The sequence below is a fragment of the Malurus melanocephalus genome, unplaced genomic scaffold (assembly GCF_030028575.1).
Source record: "Malurus melanocephalus ecotype Western Australia unplaced genomic scaffold, MMel_1.1 scaffold_133, whole genome shotgun sequence".
NCBI classification, from domain to species: Eukaryota; Metazoa; Chordata; class Aves; order Passeriformes; family Maluridae; genus Malurus; species Malurus melanocephalus.
The window spans coordinates 1,309,963-1,336,613 of NW_026623365.1; the positions used below are offsets into that span (position 1 = coordinate 1,309,963).

Consider the following 26,651-nt stretch of genomic DNA (forward strand, 5'->3'; position numbering starts at 1 on the left):
TTTTCTGTGCACCTCCTCTTGACCAGTCTTAAAGAGCTAGTAATTGTTTTTTCATTGAATAAATAGTACTGACACAATTGGTGAAACAGTTGGTGCATTCCAATTTTCACTATGGTTTCATGTTTTGTAGATATTAAAATAGCAGTGTTCAGCTATCAGGCAGTCAACTGAAATGTTTTAGCAGTCAATAATTATGAGAAAACAAAAAAAATCTTTAGAATTTGTAGAAAATCAGAAATTTTGATCAATTTTATTGATACATTCCTGCCAGTAAAATAATTAGTCTGTGGAATATAAAAGCTCTGTTCTTTTCAGCAGCTAAAAATGTGATGTACTCGAAGGTGTTTGACTCTTTGTGGCTTACAAAGTTGATTAGAAGTACTGATAAATGCACAATTCTTTAATTTTGCTGTCTATGTTCAGTTTTGATTTGAATGAGGTTGTGACTTTCCATTGTGGGTTTTTTTCATATTTTTGAAAACCTAAACAATTGTCAATTTGTGGTAATTCACATTTTGAGGTGATTAATTTGTGCCTGCTATTTAAATTATATTTGGAATTTCCTTGAATTATGTGAATAAACCTAGAGTCTAAAATTATATATTTAACATTTTTTTTTCTATGTGCTAGATAACTAACCAGAAAAAATTATGATTAATTTTTCAGGATTTTGACATCTTTCAAAGAGTTTTTGAAGACAGAGGAAAATGTAAGGATTTCTGGAGAAAAGAAAATGGATCATCTTTTTCATCTTGTAAAACTCATAGAAGAAATTATGTTTGATTTCTCAGATTCTTTGAACAAGTCCCTAATTAAAAATGCCTTGAATAATGTAATTATATCGATAAAAAATTTTGCTGAGGGGAAGGAATTTGTCACCAATTTCTCACTTGCAGTTTCTGAACTCCATAATCAACTTCAAAAAAATTTCCAGCGTCATCAGAGGTTCTGGCCAGAAAAGAAGACAGAACTTTTCTGGCATATAGTGGAAATTTTATTCCATGAACTTGATTCTAGGCTTTCTCACTTGAGTCAAGTAGAAAAGGAAGAGGTAATTGTGACCTTATCTAGAGTWTTATCTTTTATGACAGAAAATAAAATCTATAATAGGAGTAGTGTGTTGCTCAAAAATATCCTGACTGAATGGCCAGAGTTAAATATTACTGCTTTGAACCATTTAAAACATTTAAGTGGCTATTTCCAAAGAAAGCTCTATGAAGYTGGATCATTGCCTGGTGATCACGTCAATGTGTCTTTTAGTGCAATTCCTGGAGTGAGTAATAACTCCTCTTTATTTCTCTCAAATGCAACTTTTATGTATAAGGTACAAGAATTAGGAGAAATTGTGCACGATTTCCTCAGAAATATCCAAAAATTAAACAGTACTAGTGTTGCCTCACTTATTCCAAAAATTCTCACTCTGTACCAAAACGATGATCTGGTTTCAAATATTAAGACCAATAATACTCTATTAAGRCTTCTTTATGAGACTTCAAAAAGTATGTCATCTTTTCCAGTGTGGCATGACTTGCACAATAAGGAACTAGTTTTTRATTTTCTGTTTGAAACTTTTGATCWTCTCTGGAACCTYACCAGTAAGTCTCTCTGTGAAAAGTTACTATTCATTTACAACTTCACYGAGTTTCAAGCCCAGTTTCTTGCACAGAATGGAAAAAAAGAAATACAAGTTGTCTATGACATTCTGAGCAGCCTTAAAACTTTATTTATAGATGAAGAGCTCCAAACAGCTGTCTTATGTTATTTGGAAGAGTTTTTTGATTTGCCTCCAGAATGCCTGGTAAATAATGGATGTGCTGATTTTTATCTAGAAAACACGACTTCTGTAGAGGTTCATTCAGCAGAGGTTTATAACTTACTTCTGCTTCCATTGGACAGTGTCTTGTCTAATGTAATAAACGGGGGAGATAAGGTAAATGTGCCTTCTGCTTTGCACTGCACTTTTACATGGCTTCAAATATGGACAGAGATTTTTGAAGAAGCATCACAAATCTTAAATTTGAATTCAACCTGTTTTGTCTGTCTAAGGAATGATTTGGCATATCTCTCTGAAAGCCTTTTAAACGCAACTCATGGTGAACTGTGCAATAATACAGCTATGGCTRTTATTGAAGCTACAAGAGCAGCAATGAAGCTATTAAAAGCTGTGTTTCAAGAAGGTGGCAATTTAAATGACTTGAAAGATTTTGAGGCTTTCTTTGTTAATCTTCAAAGTGTACTTAACAATGCATTTGATGTCACAAACACACTTAAAGATAGCAGTTTGGAGAGTGTTTTAGAGACAATGGGAGTCGTGATAACCAAATTGCAGAAATCTYTACTGAAGATTGTTAATGAAGAGTTTTTGAATTCTTGGCTTGATGCTTTCATCTCAGGAGGATCTGAGGGAGAAGATAAGGGTTCTGGTGTATTTYCCATTGGAAAGTCCCTTTCTACTATTCTCAAGCTCTCTCAAAAGGAACTAGAAATTATTCTCACTGAGATAAATGACACATTTGCTTTTTTAAAAAGTGTGCCTCAAGACAAATATATGGTTTGTACCAGCATTTTCCAGAATATTACCAAACTAATTTTAAACAATACTCTGAAAGACTTAAGCTACTTGCAAACAAATTTTTCATCTCATCTTGACTCCTTTCTAGACTTTCATAGTACAATGGATGAAGCAGAGGAGTGTAATACATGGATAYATGGATTAAGTAATCTCACTGAAAAATACCAGTCACCTTCCCACCCTGAAAGTGCAAAACATGTTTTATTTCTTCTGCAATCTCTGGGAAATGCTGAGACAGATGTTAAGCTAATGAATGTGATGGAGTTTGTTAATTTGGTTTTTAATTTGACACTCCCTGAATGTTCCCTAGGTGGCTCTGATGTGATTTGTGTAAGTGTTTATTTCAATATCATAGCAAAAACTTTGGAATTTGTTCTCCCTGAATTTTATGTAAAAGATGACATTAGTGTGCTTGAATTTATGTTTAAACTTCTAAATAATTCTGGAGGACGAATACAAATGGTTATCAGTGATTTAATTGGGAGCTCATTGTATATGTTAAACAAGACCCATTTTAGTGAGTCAATCCATAGTTTTAACAGGACTTCAAGAATGCTCCTTAATCCTTTTCACCACATTCATCTTTTATCAGTGGAACTTTTGTYAGAAATTCAAAATCTTCTGAAAAATAAAACTTTTGGAGTCCAAGAAAACAGTTCCTCTCATTTGGATGATGAGACTGAACCTTTCTTACATGGGGAAGACATCAGTTTGCTGATGGAGATCTTTCAGGATATTACTAGAAAACTTGACTCAAACTTGCAGAATGAACACAAAACATTTCCTCAGAAACTGATAGAAACAGCAAGTCTGAATATTGAACTGGTAAACAAGGCACTTGAAATTTTCCAGTCTCCTAATTTTACTGTCTTTCCAMTAAGAGATGAAAAGGTGTTTCTAAAGCATATGGCAGCCTTAGTRCAAAACATGAGAAACATGGATGTTGAGTTTTTGATAAGTAGATTCAAACAGGTCCAGGAGAACCTAAAAAATTTCTTTAAAAATATCAACCCTTTTTCTGTTGAGAACWCTGAATTAGGTACTTTAACAGACTGGTGGGATGCATTTGAGAACATTTCGTGTTATTGGAATCTGACTGGTATATGGCAAATCACACAGCTTTTTGAACAAGATGAACTCTATGATATAGAAGATGTGTTCGACCTCTTCTTTGATGTCATCAGCCTTACAGAAAGAGTGGCTCATGGAAACATTACAGAAGCACTAACTGAAATGTATGCTTTCATACTGACTCARGAAGAAAAAATGCCATTGTTAACTGATGAGGAGTTCTCTAACCATGTAGAAGATCTTCTAATGTTATTGGAGACACTGGCAGACAACTCTGATGAATCTGGAGAAATCTCTGTTTGTTTTACTGTGGCATTCTGCTGGAGTTTCACAACAGCAACTCCTCGCAGTGACTCCACTGTTGATCCTTGTGACTTTGAGCATAACAATTCTACTCTTCATTACGATGTATTCATTGACCTCATTAAGGCGCTTAACCTCATCACTCCGGATGACAGTTTCGCTTGCTCTATGGAAGACTTTCMGACAAATATCACTCACAATCTGACTTGCTTTTTTCATCAGATCAAAGAATGGAACTCAATACTTTTGAAGTTTTTTGAACTCCATCATGTAAATAGCTCCRTTCTTCAAGAGCTGGTAGATTTTTGGAATGAGCTATCCTTATATGTTGTGCCACTGCATGTGAATAGTACACATGCAATCAATTGTTCGTACACACCAAAGAGCCAAATGGCTTTACARATCATAGAAACACTGGGCAACATTTCAGTGGCAGAAATGGAGACAGCCAAAAGTCTTTTTGAACAGCTGGAAAATCTTTATGGTGGCCTAAGTTGGAACAGACAGTCAAGAGCATCACTTAAAAGTGTTCTTACTGATGTTAAGAATATGACAAGTGAAGTTTCTAGACTTCTGAATACCAAAGCTGTTCTTTCTTTTCTTTCTGCAATTCAGCCTTTAATGACACTGTCAGATATTGGAAACCAGACACACTCAATGCTTATGACAATATCAGCTTTAAGTGGGAACTTGAGTATATCTGACAACTTTAAGAACTTCTGGTTTCCTGTAAATAAAAATTATTCTAAAATAATGCATGCATTATTTCTCCTTGTGACTAATGAAAGTTCATCAAATGACCTACTTCTGGCTGTCAAAGACCTCATTGACTTTCTGGAGCTGTTCCAAAATAACTCTAAGAAAGACTACACTGGTATGTTGTTTGGTGAAGATCATCTTAGCAAAGAGAAATTGAATAATACCCATGCTGCTAATTTAGTTTTGCTAAACAGCATCCTTCGTGTAATTGCTGATCTTTATATTACAGAAGACATTTTGWATACAAACAGTACTGAGCTTCATATAGTTGATTTCATTGATTCATTTTTTTATAATGCAACATATAGAGAAACTTCYACTCCATCCCAAAACAGAACTCTGAAGATCATGCAGGAGATTTTGCAAGTAATACTTCAGTCTACTGCAGAACATGACAGGAATAAAATAAAACTCTTACTAAAGGATTTGCATAAAGATGTAATGGCAGAAATGAGGTGAGTGTTTTCCATGTACTCATTTTGCCAAGTTTGCTGACAGTGACAGAAGAGCTGTTTTTGAACAGCTCAATCAAAACTTCTGTTGATTCCTGTTTAATTTCAGATTTGTTCCAAWTTATGCTGTTCAGACTAGCCATGTTTGGAATCAGATTACATTGTGTGGAACAGATTAATGATGTGTTTAGTCATATGTCTTGCTACTTAAATTGGTTTCTTTAAAACTATTATAGAAACAATTATTTGAAGATGCTTGTGTTTTAAAATCCTTGCCAGTCTGAATATTGAACCCTCAGTAATTGGTGGGCAGCAGTCATTTTTGCCTTTGGAACTAAATGTTAAGGAATGTTTGGGACTAATTCTTTGTGGGGTGTGTGTGGCTTTTTTCTATCTATCTCTATCTATAGCTATCTATATAAAGTTTCTTCAACTTAAATTTGTTGATGTGTTATGGCTATTGTGTTAAGCTGCTCAGTTTCACAAATGCAATTTCTGAAGTAATTTTGAGCCCAAGATAATTTTTGCCTGATTACTCAGATTAGATGTAATCCAGTAGCAGAGGAAACTGCTTCAGGAAAATGTGTACTGATGGTTTATTTAATAAAATGGCTGCTGGACTGCGGTTACTGTATTTAAACAATAAGAAATGAGCCTACAAGTTGATTGCTCCAAACAGCTGTAATGTGTGTTGCTGGTGGAGTTACTGGTCCTACTGATACAGACCAGCAGAGAAATGTCATTATGAATTTGGTGCTCTGATAGGGTATTTTGACCTTAATTTAACATTATGCAAAAAGTGAAACCAGTGGTGACCAGGGTCAGATAGTAACCAAATCTGTTGAAAAAAATCAAAAGCCTATACTAAAAAAACTGTTTTATTTCCCCTGCATGCTGATTATCAGAGATTTTGAGTATTCTGCTCTTTTCTATCAAGTCAGCATATTCKGTGGGCTCTCAGTATTGCTGAAGCTATTATAATTTTGCTTATTTTGTGAAGGTCCTTTCAAATCACTCCTAAGGTATTTTTTTAACATGCAAATATTATATTCTGATATTGAATTAGTTCAGACAAATGTAATAACTGTTAATGTTAAAATTCTTATATGTTTCATTAAGACTGCATGTGTRTATAGGCACTTGTTGAAATTTTTCTGTGATACCCTTGTATAATTTTTTTTATTAATGTTTCTACAGAGCATCAAAAATCTGCAAGATTCTTCAGGAACATTTATACCCTGATAGTGTTGTACTGTTGCAGAAACTGCAATTTACYGTTTTGAATATTCTCAAAGTCTTTTCAGGTTGGTTACAACATAATGAGTCACTGTATGTGTTAGTACACAGTACAGCTTTAATTAAAATTTTGTACAAATAAGGCAATTTGGGTGATGCCAAGCAAGGCAAGCATACTGATGCCTGGAAATTAAACCAACAGAGGCACAGGAAAAAACCTAATGACGATCATGCAAAGGGATGGTTTCTTTTTGGGGTGTTTATGTTGATTTAAATTCCCAGTGAAAGCATGAGATCTTGATTGTCCTCTTCAGCTAGTGAGCTGAGTTGAGTCACAGGGTTTTTTTTTTTTTTTAATGAGCCAAAGCTGCCACAATAAGGAAAAATGGGGCAAGTATTTAAAGGAAGTAGCATCTCCCTTCTCTCTTTGTTGAGCTAGTGAATTGGTTACCTATAGCTGAGAAACTTCACCTTCAACAAATTGTTCAAATTTTAATGTGTTATTTTGTTTCATTCCTTATGTATAGGCTCCCAAGATGTGCACTTAAAAAAAGGCGCTATATAGATCTGAGTATAATTTAATATTATCTTTTCTTTGGAAAGCAAAAGCCTGTGCTTTTCAAACCTCTTATTTTGCAAACTGTCCTCAGAATTGTTTGCAAAGAGCAATTAGGAGGCATTAACCTACCATTCTAGACCAAGGAATGAGATAYGTTGTTTATTTCAAAAAGAGTATAAGATGTGATTACCACCCAGTTCTGACTGTCTTCACTCTCCTGTGACCAGTCTAGTTCCAAAGAGTAAAACAATAGTGATGTTGAGCTAGAATAAGTGATACTGTAGCCAGGTGCCTGTGTTCTGTCCTTGACCTCTGAAAAGCAGTCTATTTATTGAGAGAACTGAGATTAAGAGCTAAATTTTTGYCATTCTCATTTCAATACTCCATTTGTGAGGATGTTTCATAATGTTTGATTTGTTACAGAAAACTTTATGAAACCTAATGAGAAAAGATGAAAACTGCTTGATTTGGTTTGACTTCCTGGATTGTGTTGTATTATATCTATGAGCAAGATCAGTATTTGCTTGTTTTAGAAGCAGTGGTGAATGCATGAACYAAACTTAAAGAAAAAATCCCACGGTTGAAAAAATTACTTTGATCCTGTCATAAATCAGAATCTAGGAGTCAAGTCAAAAGCCGTCGCTACTATCCCATGTACAAACCCACTATAGGCAGCAGAAGGGAGCTTTTCCCCGAGGACTTGGGGGCTGCAAGAAACTGCCTCCATGGATGATCAGGTGACAATACTATCACTCTGTGTAGGTTCATTGTCCCAAGATATGGAAAATGCTTATATAATGCTGTTTCCCTCCCTTTGCAATTTTGGATTTGAATGTTACTGCTCACTGGAGGGTTGGTAACACCCTGGGATCCTATTTCTACAGGGAAAKAGGATCAGGGAAGCCTACTGCAGGGAGAACATAGATGTGGTTAATATACTTAGCTTCTCCAGTTAGGTTTCTTGCTCATGAAGAGCAAATATGGAATTTTTTTCTCTGGTGCTGTAGCAGGTACAGATGTTCTTATAATTAAACAGGAAAGTGTAATGGAGAAGAGTAACCGAAATTGAATCAAACCAGCCTTTCTTATCCTCTGAAATGATGCATAAATTTAGTTAGAAATATTTCTCYGTGCCTTAACACATCAGGCTTTCCTTGCTTTTAAAAACTTTTCTGACCCATATTGGTTGGCTAACTTTTAATTTGATTCCGAGTTGTTTTTGTTWAACTGATTTAATCTGGACATTATCTCTTACAGAAGAACCCGTTGTCTTTGGCAACATTTTCTGTGCCATTGCAAAGTGTGAAGATGGATTAACGAGTCAGTTGCTTCTCGCTGTCTTTGAAGGGATTGCTGTGGTTCGAGATCATTATCAGGTCTGACTGATTCCCTTACCTACAGGTGTACCTTATAACATGCATTAAACTTTGGAAACCAATGAAGTTTTCCCTTTTTTTCCCTCTGCATGAAAAGGCCCCTGAGTGGCTATAAAAAGTTRAGGTTTGTACAGGCATAGCTTTGATGATTTTGATAGACATACCCAGAAGAAATTCCTTAAGTAAATACTGGTGAGCTTTATGAGCTGTAAATATGATTTAGAATTATTAGAAGTCCTATAACTAGAGCAATTAGATTGTAAATCAATAAAAAACAACAGCCCATTTTTTAATTTCTTTAAATATTGTCATACTGCTAATTTAATGAGTTAYAGTGCATTTATACTTTTAAATCTTCACAGGAACATTTTTGAAATTAAATTAGAGACAAATAAACTTCTTGGCCAGAATATTTCCCACTAAAATAGCCATGGTGATTATGAGTTGGGTTCAGTCTGTTGTTCTCTAAGATGGAATTACCAACAGATGCTAGTAATATTTGGCATCTAGAGATTCATCCAAAGATGGAAGCAGACCTTTGGATAGCACACGTATGAGTGCACACAGACAGAATTCTAAAGTCATGCTTTCAGTATAGAATTCGCATTCTTTTTATTAAATGACTCTGCTGCTTTGTCTACCTGGATATTTCCCTGAAATAAGCAAAAATGTGTTAAAATAAATAGATGACAAGGGCCATCACTCTTATTTTAAAGCACACTTTTGCAGACCAAATGTAGTTTTGTAGTTATCATCCTTCTATGAGCTACTTCTGATAATATTGAAAAAGCCTTTTAAAATAAAAAACCCATAAATATTCTGAAAAAAAAAATAGGAGTGCATATATACAGAGCATAATGAATAAAAAAACCTTTGGATAAGAGGATCCAGATATTTTGATTTGTTGAATGGAATCTGATGTTGTTCAAAACAAATTTTTCAGAAAAAAATAAAAAAAATAAGCCTAAAAAAAAAAAAAAAAAAAAAAAGAAAAGCTCATTTCATTTTGAAACAAATTTAAAATGTTGGCATTTGTTAGTGGAGAAATCTTCTTGACAGGCCAGTTCAAATTCCCAATTTGATTGTTTCCAGAACTCAAATATTTGAAAATTCCTTGGTTCCTGGAAACTTTTTATGCAGCATCAATTAACCATACAATGAGTAAGAGAGTATTGCCTTACCCATATTCTCATTTGAAAAAAGCAATTGCCAAGAGCTGCTAATTCAAGATATAGCACCGTCTCATTAATTTACTAACCATGTGATCACCGTGTTTTGCAGGATGTTGGAAGATATTGGCCTGCTTTCAGCAAGGGGGATTGTGAGAGTATGKCATATATAAACCAAAAACTTTCCAATATCTTGGAGAGCTTCRTGCGAGCCTTGCAGAATGCCAGCARTGACAGCTGTGAATGCCAGCTAATGCTGGGGAACATCCAGAGACGGCTACAAATGTAAAGTCTTTTACATTTTGGTACCCCAAATGGTTCTTCATCATTAGTGATGTTATTCTGTGCATASGTCTGTGTTCTAAATTAAGTAATTACAGGAGAAATACGGTCTTCTTAAGATTTCTTAATTTAACTGGAAACTGAGTGGATAAAATGCACAAATTATTTAAGTAATTTAGAAAAACTCTGAATATTTCTGAAAGCTCTTAAAGTTTTTGCTAAGCAGTTGCAGCAGATCTTGCTGCTCCATTGGCTGAATGCTTTGGATCACAACTAAGAATATTTTCAAYTTTCTGTGACATCAGTTAGGCCAAAATTTTGGTAACTAAATTGTTTRTTTATAGCTCTTTTAATGTGGCTGGTCCTCTCAATAGGTAAATATCTTTTTGTGAATTATTAAGCATTCAGATCAATTCAGCAGTTCAAAATGTCAGAAACACAGTATGRTGTTTGTAAATTGATGGGGTTGAACTCCACATAATTTCTCATAGCTGCTATTTGCTTGAGGAAAACCATTAGATTTTGAGGAAAACAGATTTTAAGTAAAACTGCTACTACAGCATATTTCAAACTTGCAATCAGCTAGAAGTAGACATTGTTATAATTGTTGTATAATGGTTTGATTGTTGGATTGTTTTCATAAGAGGTTTGAATGGTGTCTGAATTACAATAATAATATAGAAGAACTTGAGCCTAGATGCTGATCCTGATGTTGCTAGACCATGAGCTACTAGAGCCCTAAGCCATTACGGGAAGATCTCTACATTTGCAGTCTTATTTTAGGCATGAAATATAATGACCACTGCACCCTATAAATACAGCATGAGAAGGTCTGTAGAGGTGCTGCATGCACAGTGCRCACACAGAGCAGAATGGGACTCTATAGCTTCATTTATTGGCTGTTTTATTATTCCTGTTAGTCTTTATTCATTGAAGTGCCAACAATGACTTAGTTCTGATAACTCTAAGGCTTTTATTCCAGGGTGACTGAAAATTTGGAGCTACAATTGACAGAAAATCCAGCRGCAGCTTTCCTCAGCAACTTGAATCTTGTGAATGGTGCGTTTCAGTTTTCTTCACTTTTTTTACTTTTTATTTGTTGTGTAATTTTGTAGGACAGTAATTGTTTCTTTGTTCTTTCAACTTCCAAAGAACACTGCCTGTGGGCAATACTGACATAAGGCAATATTGTTGTTCCCAGTGAATTGAATGAAAAGAATACAATCTGAAGGAAATCTAATTAATCAAATTTGTGCTGTTGGCAATATTTCCCTTCCCTTCCAGATGTTAAAGTCAAAGATTTTGTGCAGAATATTACTCAGTTGAGGCTGGACATTGGTTCTTCTGTCAATATTTCTGAAGAAACTGTCAATGCCCTCTTGGAAGCCAGTGTCCCWCGTTCTGAGGTAAAAGATCAAAAAGGGTGATCAAAAATTAATGAGTCAACCTACAGCATGATGTACCAGCTGAAACAAAAGAAGTCACGTTGTTTGTGTGGCATCTTAYGTTTTCACTTTTTGCTTCCATATGGAATATTTTGTGAGTTTTAGGAATTTAAAATAATGTGATTCATTAAGAGATCAATTTATAATAGTACTATTCCTCTGCTCTAAAAGGCATTGCTTCATTACTTTTAGAAAYGTTTTACCCCCATGTGCTGGCACAGAATTGGAGCTTTGCGATCTTGGTACTGTAGAAAACATGAGGGCTTCTGGAGATACAATTTTTTTATCACCTCTGCTCCTTGCAGCATGGACGTGTCTCATGTATTTTTTTTGTTTAATTCCTTTGTGTGGTCCTCACTACTCTTATGTCATCTAACCACTATCTTTCTATACTTTCACTTTGAGTTGTTGACTCTTGAGTATTGTGAGTTTCCTGAGCGAAGGCCTATGTGTTACCATTTCTGTTTCACTGTATCCCAGTGATCAGTTGCTATCATGAGAAATGCCACCTGACTAACAGATTTCTCTCTCTGGTGAGTGTCTGTATGACTTGTAAAGAACTCAGGGCACATTTGATGTGCAAATGTGAACTGATCAGCTGAGCCAAGCAGCCACTGGGTGTCAGTGATGCTCCACTTGCAGAATCTGCAGCAAGATCTGTTTGAGACGTGCGGCATTAAAAAGGCATTTCAAACAATCATAACTACTTATAGATGATTTGTTCTGCTGCTTCTGTGGCAGTGTGACTGCCTTTATTTTTAGCTTGTTATTGTGATACTACTAAATGGTAATGAGAGAAGTCGTCTGAAAGCAATTCAGTTAAATGGGATTCAGTGCACCTTTGATCCTCTGGAATAACAGTGCTAATTGACTGAATTGTCAAATTACTTTCCATCCTTTCTTTTTGCCAGTAGTGTTTAGAGCTTAGGTATATACACAGGTTTCACATTTGAATAACTATACAAAATTTTTTGTTTGCTTAGTGCTTAAATCCTCCCTCAATCCAACTGGAGCATTAGMAAGCCTGTGTCTCTTACTGATTATGAAAACAGCACAAGTACTTTTTAGAGTTATATTTTAGGCATGCCCATTGTTGTTTATTGTCTATAAAGCCACTGTCTGATAACCCTAATAATAGCTGTAGGTCTACTGTAGCCCTATATTTCTATGATTGCATACTATTACTGGAATAGTAAGAGTGAGCCTGGGAATTTTTTGTACTTATTGTACTTACCCATAATTTCTGCCACAATGTTATGTGCTGGCCATGCTCATTTCCATGTGATGAAGTGATTTGAAATTGCTTAAAACCTGTAACCTGAAGAAATTAATTTATCTTAGAATTAATTTACTGAGTGTAGGAGCTTGGATTAGCTCTGGTACTCAKCTGCAAGGAAAGTTGACCACAGAGGAACTTAACCAAGGAGATAAAACACAGAATGGGTTAAAACTGCACATCACAGTCAAATTTCCTCACCAGCAAGAAGTCCAAATCAGTATCATCTTACACTGTCCCAAAATTATGTTCATACTCTGTTCCTTTAATGCACACAAAAAAGTGAGTATTTAAAAATACAAGAAATCRTTCAGAATCACAAAGACAAAATTCTGTTCCAGAATAAAAATCAAAAAGACAAATTATTAATTTGGAAAAGAAAATGTTTATAAGAATTGAAGAATTAAATTGCATATCCTGACTATCTTTCTGATCCTCTCCTTGGCTGGGTATTGTAATCAGAAAGAAATGCRTTCAGTGGAGACATGGAGATGGGTTCTGTCTTAAGCAGTAAAATGGAGCTCTGTACTTTGGCTCCTATAGGCTCCTACAAAGAATTGTAATTTTTCTGCACTTGTTGAGAATGAGTAGTTAAGAACACCTGAGCTATCAGGACTTCAAGCACTTGCCATTATCCAAKATGGCTTTATTATAATCTCCCCCAAGGACTGCTTAGGCATTTGTCCCTTCATCTGCTATTAAAYAATAATTCAAAGAAGAGTTTAAAAGAGAAATGTGAGCTGGCTCAGAGTGAACCTTGTGCCATATGTGCATCCCAAAGTATTAAATTTGTTTGTCCTTTGAAAGAAGGAAAGACCATATTGTTTGATTTTAGWGATTCATACACCTAGATTTTGATCTTAAGGTGTTTCTGCAGCAGAGGTGTGTATCTGCTAGAAGGAGTATGCTCGGCATTGTAAATTTGCCTGCTTATGGTATGAATGCTCATGAATGAATGATCCATCTGTGAAAAATGAAAGCAAATCCTTATAAAGAATGCACTTCATCTTTTTATATGTACATGGAGTATAAAGTAAAAACATACCAATTTGATATAAAGCTGTATGGTTTATTATTTCAGGTCTGTTGGTGCCTGCAAATTGTCATGTTACTGTGGCACAAAYGTTCCTTTATTATCTATAAAAAAAAGGTGATGCATTTCAGGGAGAAAATTTTTTAATACACATACATTGTGGTAGTTTTTTTACAGTGCCTTTGTGGTAGCTCTAACTGGAAGATGTGATGAAGAAGTACTTAGCCTGCTGCTAAAGCTACCTGAAAACAGTAAAACTTCACTGGTGGTGGAAGAATTATGTTCTTTACCAGCACTRGACTTGTATACCATGTTTGTGTTGATTATACAAAATTTGAATGTACGTCACATCATTTACAAGGTAAGATGTTTTCATTTGAAGGTTGTATGAAGCACATAGCAGGCAGATAAATAGTGCTATTGTTTCTTCAGATGTTCTTTCTCCATTAAAGCAGACAGTGGACATATGGCATTTTTTGTCTTAATTTAGTTCTACAAAATATTACAAAAGCAAGTTGAAGAATGAGGCTGATAGATGCTACTGCATTCCATTTCTTGCTTCCTCAGGAAAATTATCACGAGGAATTAATTATGAAAGTTTTCAAAAGCACAGGAGGTCAAAGACATAGTTTTATTAAACTTTAGCAGAGTTTGCAGTTCATGCAATTAGTCACTTCTTTATTTGTAAGTGTAGAAGACTGATCTGGCATAATTTGAACTAAAACCAGCAAGGGAGCTCACAACACAGAATGACGATTATTTTCTAGGAAGAATTCATAGTTGTGGATATAAATGTCCATAGAGCAACTGTATTATCTGTACAGTTGTAGATAATCTGGGATCTAGTACGGGTTTTCAGTGAGATAATKGTTTTATATACAAGAGCTGAATTGTTGGATGGGATAAAGGAAATTTATTTCATTTCTTTTGGGGGTAATTGATTGACAGAATATAAAATATAAGCTTGAATAGCTGAAATATAGTTATAACATTGTGAGGAAGAATAGTTTGTTCTAAAGCCATAGGGGCCTGGTTGTATTCTGGATGCTACACACTCAGTTAAACATAGAATTTTAAAAACAGGAAAGTTTCCCAGAGTAGGTAAAGATACCAGAGGGAAAAGAAAAGATTTTTAATTCCTGAATTATCTACAAAGCTAGAAAGAAAAAGAAAATAAAAGGAAAATAGTGCTTATTCTGATGGGTGTTTCTACTGAACCCTACTGAAACATAATCAAGTCCTAATGAAGAATCAAATAGTGTCAGCTTATCCTAAATTATGATGGAAGTTCTGCTACTTTTTTAGCTGAATAAGATTTTTTACAGGGGTCTTTAATTTTTTTTTTATTACATAAAAGCAGGTGAAGTCTGGGAAGAAAATTAAGCACAGACATTAAATAGTAGGAACGAAAACAAAGGTGGATAAAGACAATCAGATGAAGCAACTGAAAYTATATAATGAGATTATAGTGGTTTTATTATTTTGCTTAGGCAGGTAACAATGAATYAGTTTGTATTATGGTATCATCTAAATAATCCACAGAAGCAAAGGGAACAGAGAGAAAATCCATTATGACAAATTTGCGTGGTGGAAATAGCAAGCAGTCAATTGAACTTAGGTCAAGAAGGGAATCAAATGCACAAAATTATTTTGGGCATGAAAAATTCAAAGGCAGGAAGAGTGTGGCAGGAAATTCAGTTACTTTAGGGGTCGTATTAAGCATTAAAAGTGGTTGCTAGATTTAATTTGGCTTATAAATTATTTTTACTGTATGAAATTGTTGCATTGAACGTCTTTAACCTGGTGAAGGAAARGTTTCCATTTACACTGAATTCTAAGGGGACAGAATGTTGCAGATCCCATTAACATCTTGGGTTGGAGAGCTCTCTTCAGCTTGGCAGGTGTAAACATGTTCTCTGAATTTTAATTCATGATTTGTCATAAACCCCTCTAACATTACAGAGATATTATCTTCAGCTTAATTTGARAATAACTGGGGAGCTATATCAAAARGAGTTTTGTTAAAGATGGTTTATAGGAATGTTGTATAATCAGTTYTAGAAAAAGACTGAATTATTTTGAGTGTTTCATTGAAAGGTTAAAATTTGTTTCTAACTAGAATTTACTGTTGTGATTTTTTTCCTTTTCCAAGGTCCAGATACCACCTGAGATAGGCAATGTATTAAATATGCTACTGGATGTGGTTTCTAGTATCAGTTCACTTCTCAATAAAGTCCACCATGTCATGGAAAARCTTCCAGCATTCCTGCAAGGAATTCAAAACATTGGTGTGCTTGACATTTCCTTGTTGCAGCAGGTACGTGTAGGATTTCAATACCCAAAATTAATTTGCATTGTGGATATTTAAGTAGAGATATGTGCTTAGTAAGGAGRTACACTAATAGAAACAATTTCTCAGAAAGCTGGGAACTTTAGGGAAGAGTTCATAAACCCCAGGAAAATTCATTTGGTCTCTTTCAAGCAGTCTGGTAATTCTGAGACTATTGWTGTGTTGTTTCTGTCATCTTTTCATTGAGATCATTGCCTAAGTTACCTCAATGTTTGCCAACTAACGTTGACATCTATTGTCTGTGATTTGCAGATAGCTAGCTAGGCCTTTTCTGATAATAATGTATTTTTTTTTTAATTTATGAGCAAACTATGACTTTGTTTACAAAGAAATAGCTTTGCTCTTTTTAAAAGGATATTATTTCAAAACGATCTATGCAGTTCATGTATCTGCCATGTGTTTCTGTTCGTGTCACCTAAGGGGTTTGTGTGACAGTTCTGCTTGACATTAAAAAAAAAAAAAAAAGTGGCAGGAGGTGTGAGAGAGGGTATTTTTTTTTGTCCTTGCCTTTTAGGAGCAGTTGCTGTATGCAACTATATGCTCATTTATATAGCTACCACAGTGTTGGATCTAGTGCTAAATGAATCATCAAAAAAGATTCCTGTTTCTAAGCAGGTTCTAATTACATAGGAAGACCTGCTGACCCCCATGGCATTGTCTTCTGGGCTTGCTGGTCTTAGTGGAAACTTGAGGATTGAATCTGGTTTAAATTTGCAAACTTCTAAAGGATCTTGCAGAGGTAAAAGGTGCAATCTGCTAGAATGTTATTGCTATAGGACAGAGTAAACACTGCCTTAAGTACTATTGTCTTTAGTGATATAATTTTCAAGCTCTTCTAATCTGTGTGATAGAGATATGTTGAAAAATGCTGTTCTGGTGCATATATTAGTTTTGGTTTTGAGCCTCTCTTTTTTGGGGTAACTCTATGACTGCTGCAATGAATGGTGCCTTTCATCGGATACTTATATCTATTATGCTTTCTTTAAACTAGTCTGTGTCAAATATCCTTCCAACGACTGAAATATTCTTTAARGACTGAAATCCCAAAGTTCTTTATTTGATAGAAGAATCTCTCAAAAGGTGCAGTTAAAAAGAAAGTTTGCAATGGAACAAATGGAACAGCAGAGGGCCATCTTCTCACAGTTTTAAGCTTTGCTCCATGGCCACCCCTATTATTCTGTACTACACCATGGATTTAACCTTGGAAATTTTGTTCTTTTTCAGTTGTAACCTTTTTTGATAACTTTTTTCGACACAATTTGTATTTTCTAATGTTTTAATAATTCCCTTYTTCTTATGGAATTGCTGGGTTTTTTCTTTTGTCACCTAGTAATTTGTGGAGGATTAAAATAAGCAGTACCTATTTCTTCTGTTAATAAATTAAATTTTTGATTTCAAGGGCTCTTCTATCTCTGTATTTTTTTTTTTAAGACTAGTAAAAGTATACTTGTCCTTTTCTTCGTGTTTTACTCAATTTTTTATACTTTCCAATAACAGTTTTTATTATTGATAAGTTTTTACTTCTTTACTGTGGTGGACAAACTTGTGCTACTGAGTAACTGCTCCACTAAAGTGCAGATATTGCTTCTACACCTCCCTTCTTAAATGTTTTCTTCTATTTCTGAAAGAGTCCATCCTTCTGGATTTTTGTTTTCATGAAGCCAAGAACAAAGTAGTTCAGTGACACAGAAAGATTATCAGATAAAGAATGTAAATGTTTTTAAGGTAAAAATATGTGGACCTTTATCAGAAAGGTATTGTCAATTTTGAAGTTGATTTTAAAAAAATCTATAATGAAAGAAGTAATAGAGTGATTGTCAACTATGCACATGGGTTTCTCTCTCAAAGAAAAAATGAAAAGGAACAAACAACKTTAATATATCTGTAAAATATGAAGTTGAATGGAGAAGATACACATATTGTAATAAAAGACAATGTAAAACCTCAATATCTACCTGTCAATAGGAAGTGGACTATGGTRCCACATTCTACTGTTAAAAACATTAAGTGAATGGATAACTCCCTGAGGRAAAACAATGCTGATTTCAATCATGATTTTTTGCTGTTTGAAATTGTATTTCCATACATATTTTCTGAATGCTTGTCACTCATCAGTGGATAAACTGCAGGGAACTTCCTGAGTTGCTGAATACTGTTAATTGTGAGAGGTGGCCTCACTGTTATCCTTCCACTAACTTGAACAAATTCTCTGCTAAATTCGTCATTGCAAACAGTCTGTTGGGGTTATAAGTGTATAAAATTCTGACTTAGGTTTATTTGTGGCTAGTACGTTTATTCTTATACCAAAAACATTCTGTAGCATTTTTAACGTCTCTGCCTTGCCCATATGTTTGTGAAAGGCCAGTTGCAGTCYGTCTCTGTTTTGATAGGTTGAATAGAGTTATTTTAGTGTTTGTTTTTTTGCTTTAGTTTCTTCTTTCATAACAGGCTCTCAGTTACCTAAGACAACCTAGCATCATTTTTGCATGCTGGGTTAAGGCTAATCCTGAATGTTTGGAAGAAGAAATGCTTGCAGTTTTTGAGGGGAATTATGACTGATGACTCTTGTARCCCTTTCATTATTGTCTATACCTACTAAAATGGCTTTCCTAAACTTGTATTCAACTTTTTCATAAACTGCACACATTTTTGTTTCTCACATAATCAAGGATGAGTGATATACTCAGGTGAGCTCCATTTTATAACATCATCTATTTTTTTCAGTTGATAAATAACATTTTGCACTGCTTATCTTTCTATTCAATTTGCTTTGAATTAGGTAATTGGTTTATTGCCATGTTGCATTCTGATCTTCTTTTCTCCTGCAATGCCTTCTGGTATTAAATGATAGGCAAATTTAGACAATTTGTTTCTTTCAGGCTCATAGGAATAACACTAATAGCTTGTCTGTAATCCAGTGCTTTCTTTCCACTTAACCAGCTCCCTGCAGTATCCTCTTAGTGCCATTTTTCACCCACCAGTATTAATCACCTACTGGATAAATGCTGATTAATATTTTMCAGAAGACAAACATTAATTGATTGTTAGGGTTCACCAAAATTTGAGACAGTATGTATATATATATCTTTTTTTGGGGAAAAAGGGATTACCCTCCCACAGAAATATGTTCTGTGGGTCAGGAATGATAATTTGAGAATGCATTAAATTTTACTTCTCAAATATTTTTTTGTCTTTAATGTTCTCCACTTTAAAAATTATTTTACTTTTTGCCCTATTAAACATCAGARTCAGGTATCCATTATTTCCTGGATCATGATGCTACTCGATCTTGAACATATATGATTTTTCTAATTTTCAAATAGTGCCATCTAAATTTGATAGGCTTCTGAAAAACGGTTTAGTCAAATCAGCAATTTTGYTATTTTTCCCCTGATTCTGTCAATTTTAGGACAACACAAACTTTGTTCTGTTTATATTTTTCTCAGAATTAGGAGTATCTATTTCTCTGAATTTGCTTCCTTTAGTCCTTTTGTTCCATCAAATTTTGAATTATCTTCAACTGCCTTGTAGTTTTYCAGGAAAATTGCATTATTTTTTATCTCTCCTTTTCTCTAATGTAATGTTTCTGAATGTAGTTCAATTTTCTGTGCAAGTTGTAGCCCAGTACAACTTTGAAGTTTCTTTTGTTGAGTAGCTGGTATTTCTATTCCAYATGAAGTTGTTTTTATTGATAATATTCTTTTCGGCATACAGCTGTTCAGTTAGGTCAGAAGCTCCTATGCTGTGAGGTTTTGGCCTTCATTTGAAAATCTAGTTCCCGATAACATTTTACTCTTCCATACTAGAGTTCCTCTCCATGAATTTGTTACAGTGACTTGCTTGATTGATTACTTTGTTTGCAGGAGKCTGGTTGTTTGGATTCATCAGTCTTGATTACAGCCCTCCTTTATATAGTTTAAACTAGAACAACTAGGATCAAAGATAACTTTTTCATTTGTGGCATCCATCCTATATATTTCTCACACTTTATCAAAGCCAAATTTTGAGAAACATATCTTTTTGAGTCAGTAGATATTTAGTTGAAAGACAGTAAGTAGATTCAGCCTGTTAGTGGCAGCTTACCACATAAATATTCATTATTTGAATTTCAAGTTATTTTGATTGGAACTGGAATTAATTAGCAAGTTTGTGCTCTTTGACTGAAATAAGCCTCATTTATCCTTCTAGTGCAAATAGTCACTAATAAAGATTCATAACCAATTTTATCCAGCATTGTGCATAAATAAAGTTTATTTCTCCAGTGAAGTCCATGCTAGCAGATTCATTCAAGGGTTGTAGATGATTCTATTATGAATTATGGGTATTATTTATTTACTATGCTCTGTRCTGAAACTGTATTCCAAAAGTAAGTTTTTGGGAGCAGCTAACTCAGAATTTTAAATGACTCTTACTAATATTCCCCCTGGATTACTAAAGAAGCACCTGGCACTTCAGTAAATGCATTGATCAGGATAAACTGTTTCTAACAGCACAATTTCTAAACTGTCTGTGATTATGTCTTTATGTAAAGTGCTGTACTACTTTGAAAATTGACTCTTCTGTTTAAAAAAAWTCAGACTATAAAATGCTATTTTTTTCTGCTCAGAATGTATGTGTTTGACATATCACAGTGGTTTTTCTATTTGCCAGTAGTCTTGAAATGATGTCTGATAGTCTACTTATGCCTTTCTTGACAAGCATCTGCAGTAGTAATGAGTATCAGGCGAGCCAGGGCACCCTTCAGTTGTACCACATCAACTGGATCCCTTGCAGTTGTGTCCTCTTAGAGCTGTGCACCTGTACAGCTTCTGTGAGACATCACTTACAATCGAGGACATTATTTGAAAAGTGGAACTGCACAGAGGATGAGACTATTGTTGTTCTTCTTTCTTTTTTTGAATGTGGTGATTGATGGTGCTTAATCCATGAAAGTAGTCAGATTGCTCTCTCTCCTCATTAGAAATATGCTAGTCCTGAGCAAATGGCAATAATAAATGCTGGTATGACTCAAGATGTGCACAAACTATAAGCACATTTAACAAGTTAAAAGATGTGCTTGGAAATTTGGTTTTTAGGGCACTTGTATGCAATTTTCTTTTCCTTATTAGCAACTGTTTTCACAGCAAACATTCAAAGCAAAATGGTTTTGGTTATTTCCACTGCCTTTGTGACACAGGAATAATCTACCAGAAGATCACACTTTATGAAAGCTGTCATTGGACTCAGGGTACTGTAGTGCAGCTGTCTTGATGTTTTCATCCCTTTTCTGCCTAACWGCTACATCACATTTTTCAAAGTTCAAGGTAGTATGTTATACTACTCCCTTTTACTGTATAATACTCTCTTTCACTGAGTATTCTGACAATTAAACTGYATTACCTTTCCTCATAATAATGGTGATCAGAAAAAGAGAAATGAGCACAGCGGGCCCTCATCCTTACAGCCTTACAGGCTGTTTCAACAGCCTAATTTTGTCCATCTCCTTAGACGTCAATATTGACAGAACACCAGGGCTACTCCCTGAAGCTACTTAAAGCAACTTYGATTCATCTGTATTTTTGTTCATTTGTTCTAGTTTTTGCAAGGTGGGCAGTTCAGAAGTTCAGCTGTTGGATCCCTGGAGTCCGTAATCAAGGCAGTGTGTAAAGAAGAATCTTCATTTTTCAGCAATGCAAACCTGTTCGTAGACATGCCCAGAATCATGGGACTTTTGGAGGACAATATGGCAAAATATGGCATTCCTGAAGACTCGAGTAAGAAAAAAATCAATCACAAGTTGCAGTATGCATTTGGAATTAAGAGAGGTTTTTTCCACTTAAATGGAAACATTTATATACCCACTGACATCTTAGTTGACACTGTCATCTTGAGCACAAGATGTCGATCAATAAAAGTCTAGTGGCTAAGAGATAATTATGGGTGAGACAGAAATGATTCTGGTTTTTTTTGAGTTTTTGCAAATAGTAAATACGAGCATTCTTGTCTTTGAGACATTTTTATTAACATTTTCACAGCACTTGGTATTAAAAACATATCCTTGAGGTACAAGATTGAGAATGTGTTGCTTCTTACCTTTCTTCTGTGGACACAAAGCTGTGATATTATGGACAGTAAAATATGCAAACCTTCTGTATAGAATGAGTTTTTAAATGGTTGATATTCCTATATCAACCATTTGTCAAGTGCTCAGAACAATCCCTTAGCTCTCATATAGTTTCACCTTTGCTCCCTTTCCTCAATACACATTTGACTTACCCTGATTAATTTTAATATTGTTAATAACCTTGTTAGTGCCTCAGGTGGCCCTGTACAAGAGAATACAGTGATAGARTGTCCCTAGGGAAGCCTCTGTCATCTGTTGGTTTCTACAGCCAGAAACTGCTCCTGGCTTGGCTGGGACCCTTGGGAGGGAGCCAGAGCTCTGCCTTGGCCTTCTTGCTTCTATGTGTGGGATGTAGTGGTAAGGAGGCAGCTCTGCTTCTCTTTCCTGTTGGAAGAATGAAGTCAGCAGGATGGCTGATGAGAAATTGTATGGAACTTGGTCTCTTTGAAAGCTGTTTAGGCCAGAAGCACTGTTTCTTAATTTTTTTTTTTTTTTAATAGTCACAACTCTTGTATGCTGTGAGACCTTTTACCATAGGACTCTGAAATATTTAAGGTAGTCCCAACATTGCCATGAGTGAATTAATACTGTTGCCCATTTTTACAAATTTGTATGTGGGGCAATGGAAAATGAAAATTAAAAAAAAGAATTGAGGCCACAGAAACTTGATTCCTACCCCATTTTCAGTGATTAACCTGTATGTATTTTGGGTATTTCAAACACTTTCTAATGATATTCTGAAGATCACAGCAAACACAGATTAACAAATCTTCTGTGTCCTTAGCCTATTGACATTTCTGACTGGCTAACCTGTAGCCTCTTAATTCTTTGCTACTGTTTAGCAATGATTGTGTTTAGTAATGATTGTTTCATTAAAGAAAATAAAAATTTAGGCAAAGAACATTTCTGATACTATTTTCCTTAACATTTTTCAGGAGTTTAAAGCTTTTTGGCCTAGTTTTCCATTATGTAGAAAGATTTTTCTTCCTTGAGGAGTTAATGACATTAACTAGCTAATATTTCTTTGCAGCACTAGGAATGAGATATCTTGAAACCACTTGTAATTAATAATAAACCCCCCCAAAATATGAGTTGGGCATAAAAGTCTAAATGTTTCTCATAGGAAAATAGTTGCCTTTAGATGAGTACAAATGCAGTGGGATGTCTTGGAACTATTCGTTATATCCTACTTCTGCAGGACATGTACCTTCATGTATTAATAGTCCCATGTGATGTAGGAATTTTTTTTATTAAGGAATGAAAAAGACAATTTGTTAGATTTTTCAAATCAAGAAGTGTCTTCACAATTTTWTGCCTTTCTTTTTGGTAGGTTCTTTTAAGACTATACAAAAGTCTGTATTTGTGAAGGGTTTTGCATATTCCTATTTCCTTCTTATACAGGAATCTAGAGCTGTAAAACAATGGAAAGTGTGGAAGATTTGTTTGTTTTTTAAGGTGACTCTTCCCTCTGAATTCATTTTTGTGGCAGAGATTTTGCATATGTGCTTCTGCTATAAAATGTACCAATGTAACTTTTAGGGTAGATGGGATTCCCAGGCTGCTTTTCAAAAATGTGAGGAGCTCTTTGGATTCTGATTTTTTGTTTTCCTATTCAGTGCTTGAAGCTCTGCATCTTCAACATGCTCATAAACTGTGGTTAAACAATTTCTATAGGGGCCTGAATTGATTGCTTAGTGCTGGTTGGGTGGTATTGTTACCAAAACACTGCTAACTGTAATTGGCATGGTGCTGTGGTAGACTCTGAAGTAAAACTCAAGCTTTTTCCTGATTAAAAAGAAATCCAATCTTGCATGTGTTGTACATCTTAAATTTGAGTCTGTCTTTGTTTTTGCAGCTCCTTTTTGCTTGAAACTTTATCAGGAGATTTTGCAGGCTCCTAATGGGGCTTTGCTGTGGACTTTCCTGAAACCTTTATTACATGGGAAGATACTGTACAATTCAAACATCAACATGATTGACCTGGTGATGGAGAAGGTGAGTATCAAACAGCCACACTATTTCTGTGTATTGATTTTGTCTTTGTACTTCGTTTTTGAGGCACACTTCTTTCAGGGTTGGCAGAAGCAATTGGATAATTGCCTTTCAGAAAAATAGATCCAGCCTGCCCCCTGAGGTCTTACCTGTTTCCCACTTTAAATTTCGCAGTTCTCTTAACTTTTATCCTAGTTGTTACAGTGCTTCCAACTCAGCGTGAAAAGTTAGATTTTGCTCAAAGTCCTTTAAACCATGTACAGAGAGATTAAAAAGAACATGTTAGGAGTAGTGTCATGTGATTCATGCTGATTTGAGGTGAAGGGTACATGTATTTTAGGTAAGCTTTTGCCTTCAACATGTTTGTATGATGGGAACACAGAGAGACCTGTGAGAAGGGATGCCCCAGGGAAAAAATCCCTGTTCTTAGGGTCACTGATCTGAATTTAAAGAAAAAAAGAATGAAGAAATCTACAGTCCATCCTTCCTGATTGTTTCTAACACCAGTAGATGAGTGACCAGTCATGACTGAGGTGTTGTTTATGTGCATGATGATGATGGTATTCAAGGGTTTTGCTTCTACTGTTGTTGGTGTTCTTTTCTGAGTGAGATTATTGACAATGACATTTTTCTTCATACCTAGCTTAGAGGCACTTCTGTAAGAGAAGGGTTGGTGACTTAGGTAACTAYTAGAGTTCTAATAGTGCAAATTTTGCATTGAATTTCTAAATATATTACTTTTACCCTGCACTAATAATTATTGCAAGAATGACAATTTGGATTAGAATCTGGAAAAAAAAATAAATCCTGCTTGCAAGTGGAACACAATAAGATCCTAGTAGCTTCAAATATGATGCTAACTATATTCTCTGCAAATGGAGAAATTTGTGGTATTGTGACTTGTGCTCTAAACAAGATAGTTGAGAACAAAGACAAAAAGCCAATTCTAGACAGCAGATACTAGATAACTTTTTAGTTTCTGTTCTTAATTGGAAAAAAAAGATTGAGTGATTTAATATTTTGCAGTTAAATAACTTAATTYGGGGAACAGCTTGTCTCGCCAGAGTTCAGTATAATTAACTAAAATTTTTTATTCAGTTAGAAATGAAGCTGCTCTTGATGTTTTTAGATGGAAATTCTATAAAGAATGAGTTGTAAGAAATGATAAATATTACATATAATTTTGAAATTCTATGTTACAATGACATTAGGAATATAGCACTTAAAACATTTCCACATTATTTTGCAAATTAATATGTCAAACCTCCATTCTTAAAAGTATCTATAAAGAAAGTTTCTATAAMGAAAGATAGCTATCTTCACATACAGTATGTTCCCCCATAAACCTTTCAGTGGAATCTGGACTGAATAGTGTGGTTCAGAAAGAAGTTTGCTTGGGGGTTGGTTTTTTGGGTTTGTTGGTTGATTGGAGGTGGGATTTAATGCTCTAGACCAATACAAAGATTCGGGTAGATGCCCCCAGCACAGGCTCTTATTCTTGTTCCATGTTCTCAGGCTACAAAAGTTCCTTCAGCTTATTCAGCAATCTGTGTAAATACACTTTTGCCTCTTTCCCCAATCCTGTAAATCTAATAAGTAGTTATGAATTGGTATCTGTTGGTATTGTGCAACTGTGAAAGTAGTGGGAAATTTCCTCCTTTGATTTTATTACAGAAATCTGTCAGCTTTTGCTTTAACAGAAACAAAATTTAAGTGCAAAATATTGCCCCTGACATCTCAAATATCAGTAGCTACTAAACCCTAACCCTGCAGCTTTTACAAGCCTAATCTGCTAGGGAAATTGTAACAGTTCTCATTTCCTTTAGACTCTATGGCCATATGCCATCTATGTYCTAAAAGAAAAAAGTAGAGGATTACAGATTTGAAGAAAACTGATATTTCTATACTCTGCCATATTCTCTAAGTATTCCACATGGACTATTTTGTTTTGAGACAGTGTAATTGACCACTCTTCAATAAATTGTGAGGTTGCTGGGTTTTGGTTTCAGAGACATTAACAGTTCTACTGAGTAGATTAATGGTGACAGTTGCAGTGACAGGCTATGGTGTTGCCTGATGGTAAAAGAGCTCATTGTCAACTGGCATCCAGGAGTTCAAAGGCCACGTGTTATGTTTTGACCTTTGCTTTCACAACTAACTTTTTTGCCACTGATACATTTATCTTATGAAAGTATTTTTTCTRTTTCAGAAGATTGTCATATTCAGGTAATCACATTAGAAGAATTTTCTGATATTTTCAAAAACTTTGGGGTTGGGCTTGGCAGGACTCTGGCAATATTTTGTCCACTTGCTTTCTGGGTTATATGAATTCCTAGTATTTATTATGCCTGTGGTGAGTTTTACATCAACCACTTCTTCCTCCTTAGTTTGTTCTTCCACTTTCAAACAGCAGCACCTTCTGTTTTATAATTCTGTGTTTTTATCTCTTAGCTGTATTTAATTATATTCTATATTTACTACTATTCTTTATTGTAATTCATTATTAGAATAAAAAAAATAAAGCTTATTTAGAGTCCAGAATTATTAGTCTACAACCCTCTGGTTCCCCTAACATCTTTATAAATAGCTTTGCGTTTTTTATTTTCCACTTCCCTCATAACAAGGGAATTTTAATAAGAAAGTTACACTATAGTGAGTAGTTCAGCTATTTAA

General features: G+C 34.8%; 1 protein-coding gene across 1 annotated transcript in view; it reads left to right on the forward strand.

The window, feature by feature from the left end:
* ABCA13 (ATP binding cassette subfamily A member 13) overlaps positions 1 to 26,651 on the forward strand; it is a 171,143-nt gene that overhangs the window by 25,264 nt on the left and 119,228 nt on the right. Inside the window, exons 11-20 of the mRNA XM_057370805.1 lie at positions 667 to 5,160; positions 6,355 to 6,461; positions 8,210 to 8,328; positions 9,610 to 9,782; positions 10,762 to 10,838; positions 11,064 to 11,185; positions 13,700 to 13,894; positions 15,686 to 15,850; positions 21,459 to 21,636; positions 23,842 to 23,981. Coding sequence (XP_057226788.1) covers positions 667 to 5,160; positions 6,355 to 6,461; positions 8,210 to 8,328; positions 9,610 to 9,782; positions 10,762 to 10,838; positions 11,064 to 11,185; positions 13,700 to 13,894; positions 15,686 to 15,850; positions 21,459 to 21,636; positions 23,842 to 23,981 — 5,770 coding nt within the window. The remainder of the gene's footprint in view (positions 1 to 666; positions 5,161 to 6,354; positions 6,462 to 8,209; positions 8,329 to 9,609; positions 9,783 to 10,761; positions 10,839 to 11,063; positions 11,186 to 13,699; positions 13,895 to 15,685; positions 15,851 to 21,458; positions 21,637 to 23,841; positions 23,982 to 26,651) is intronic.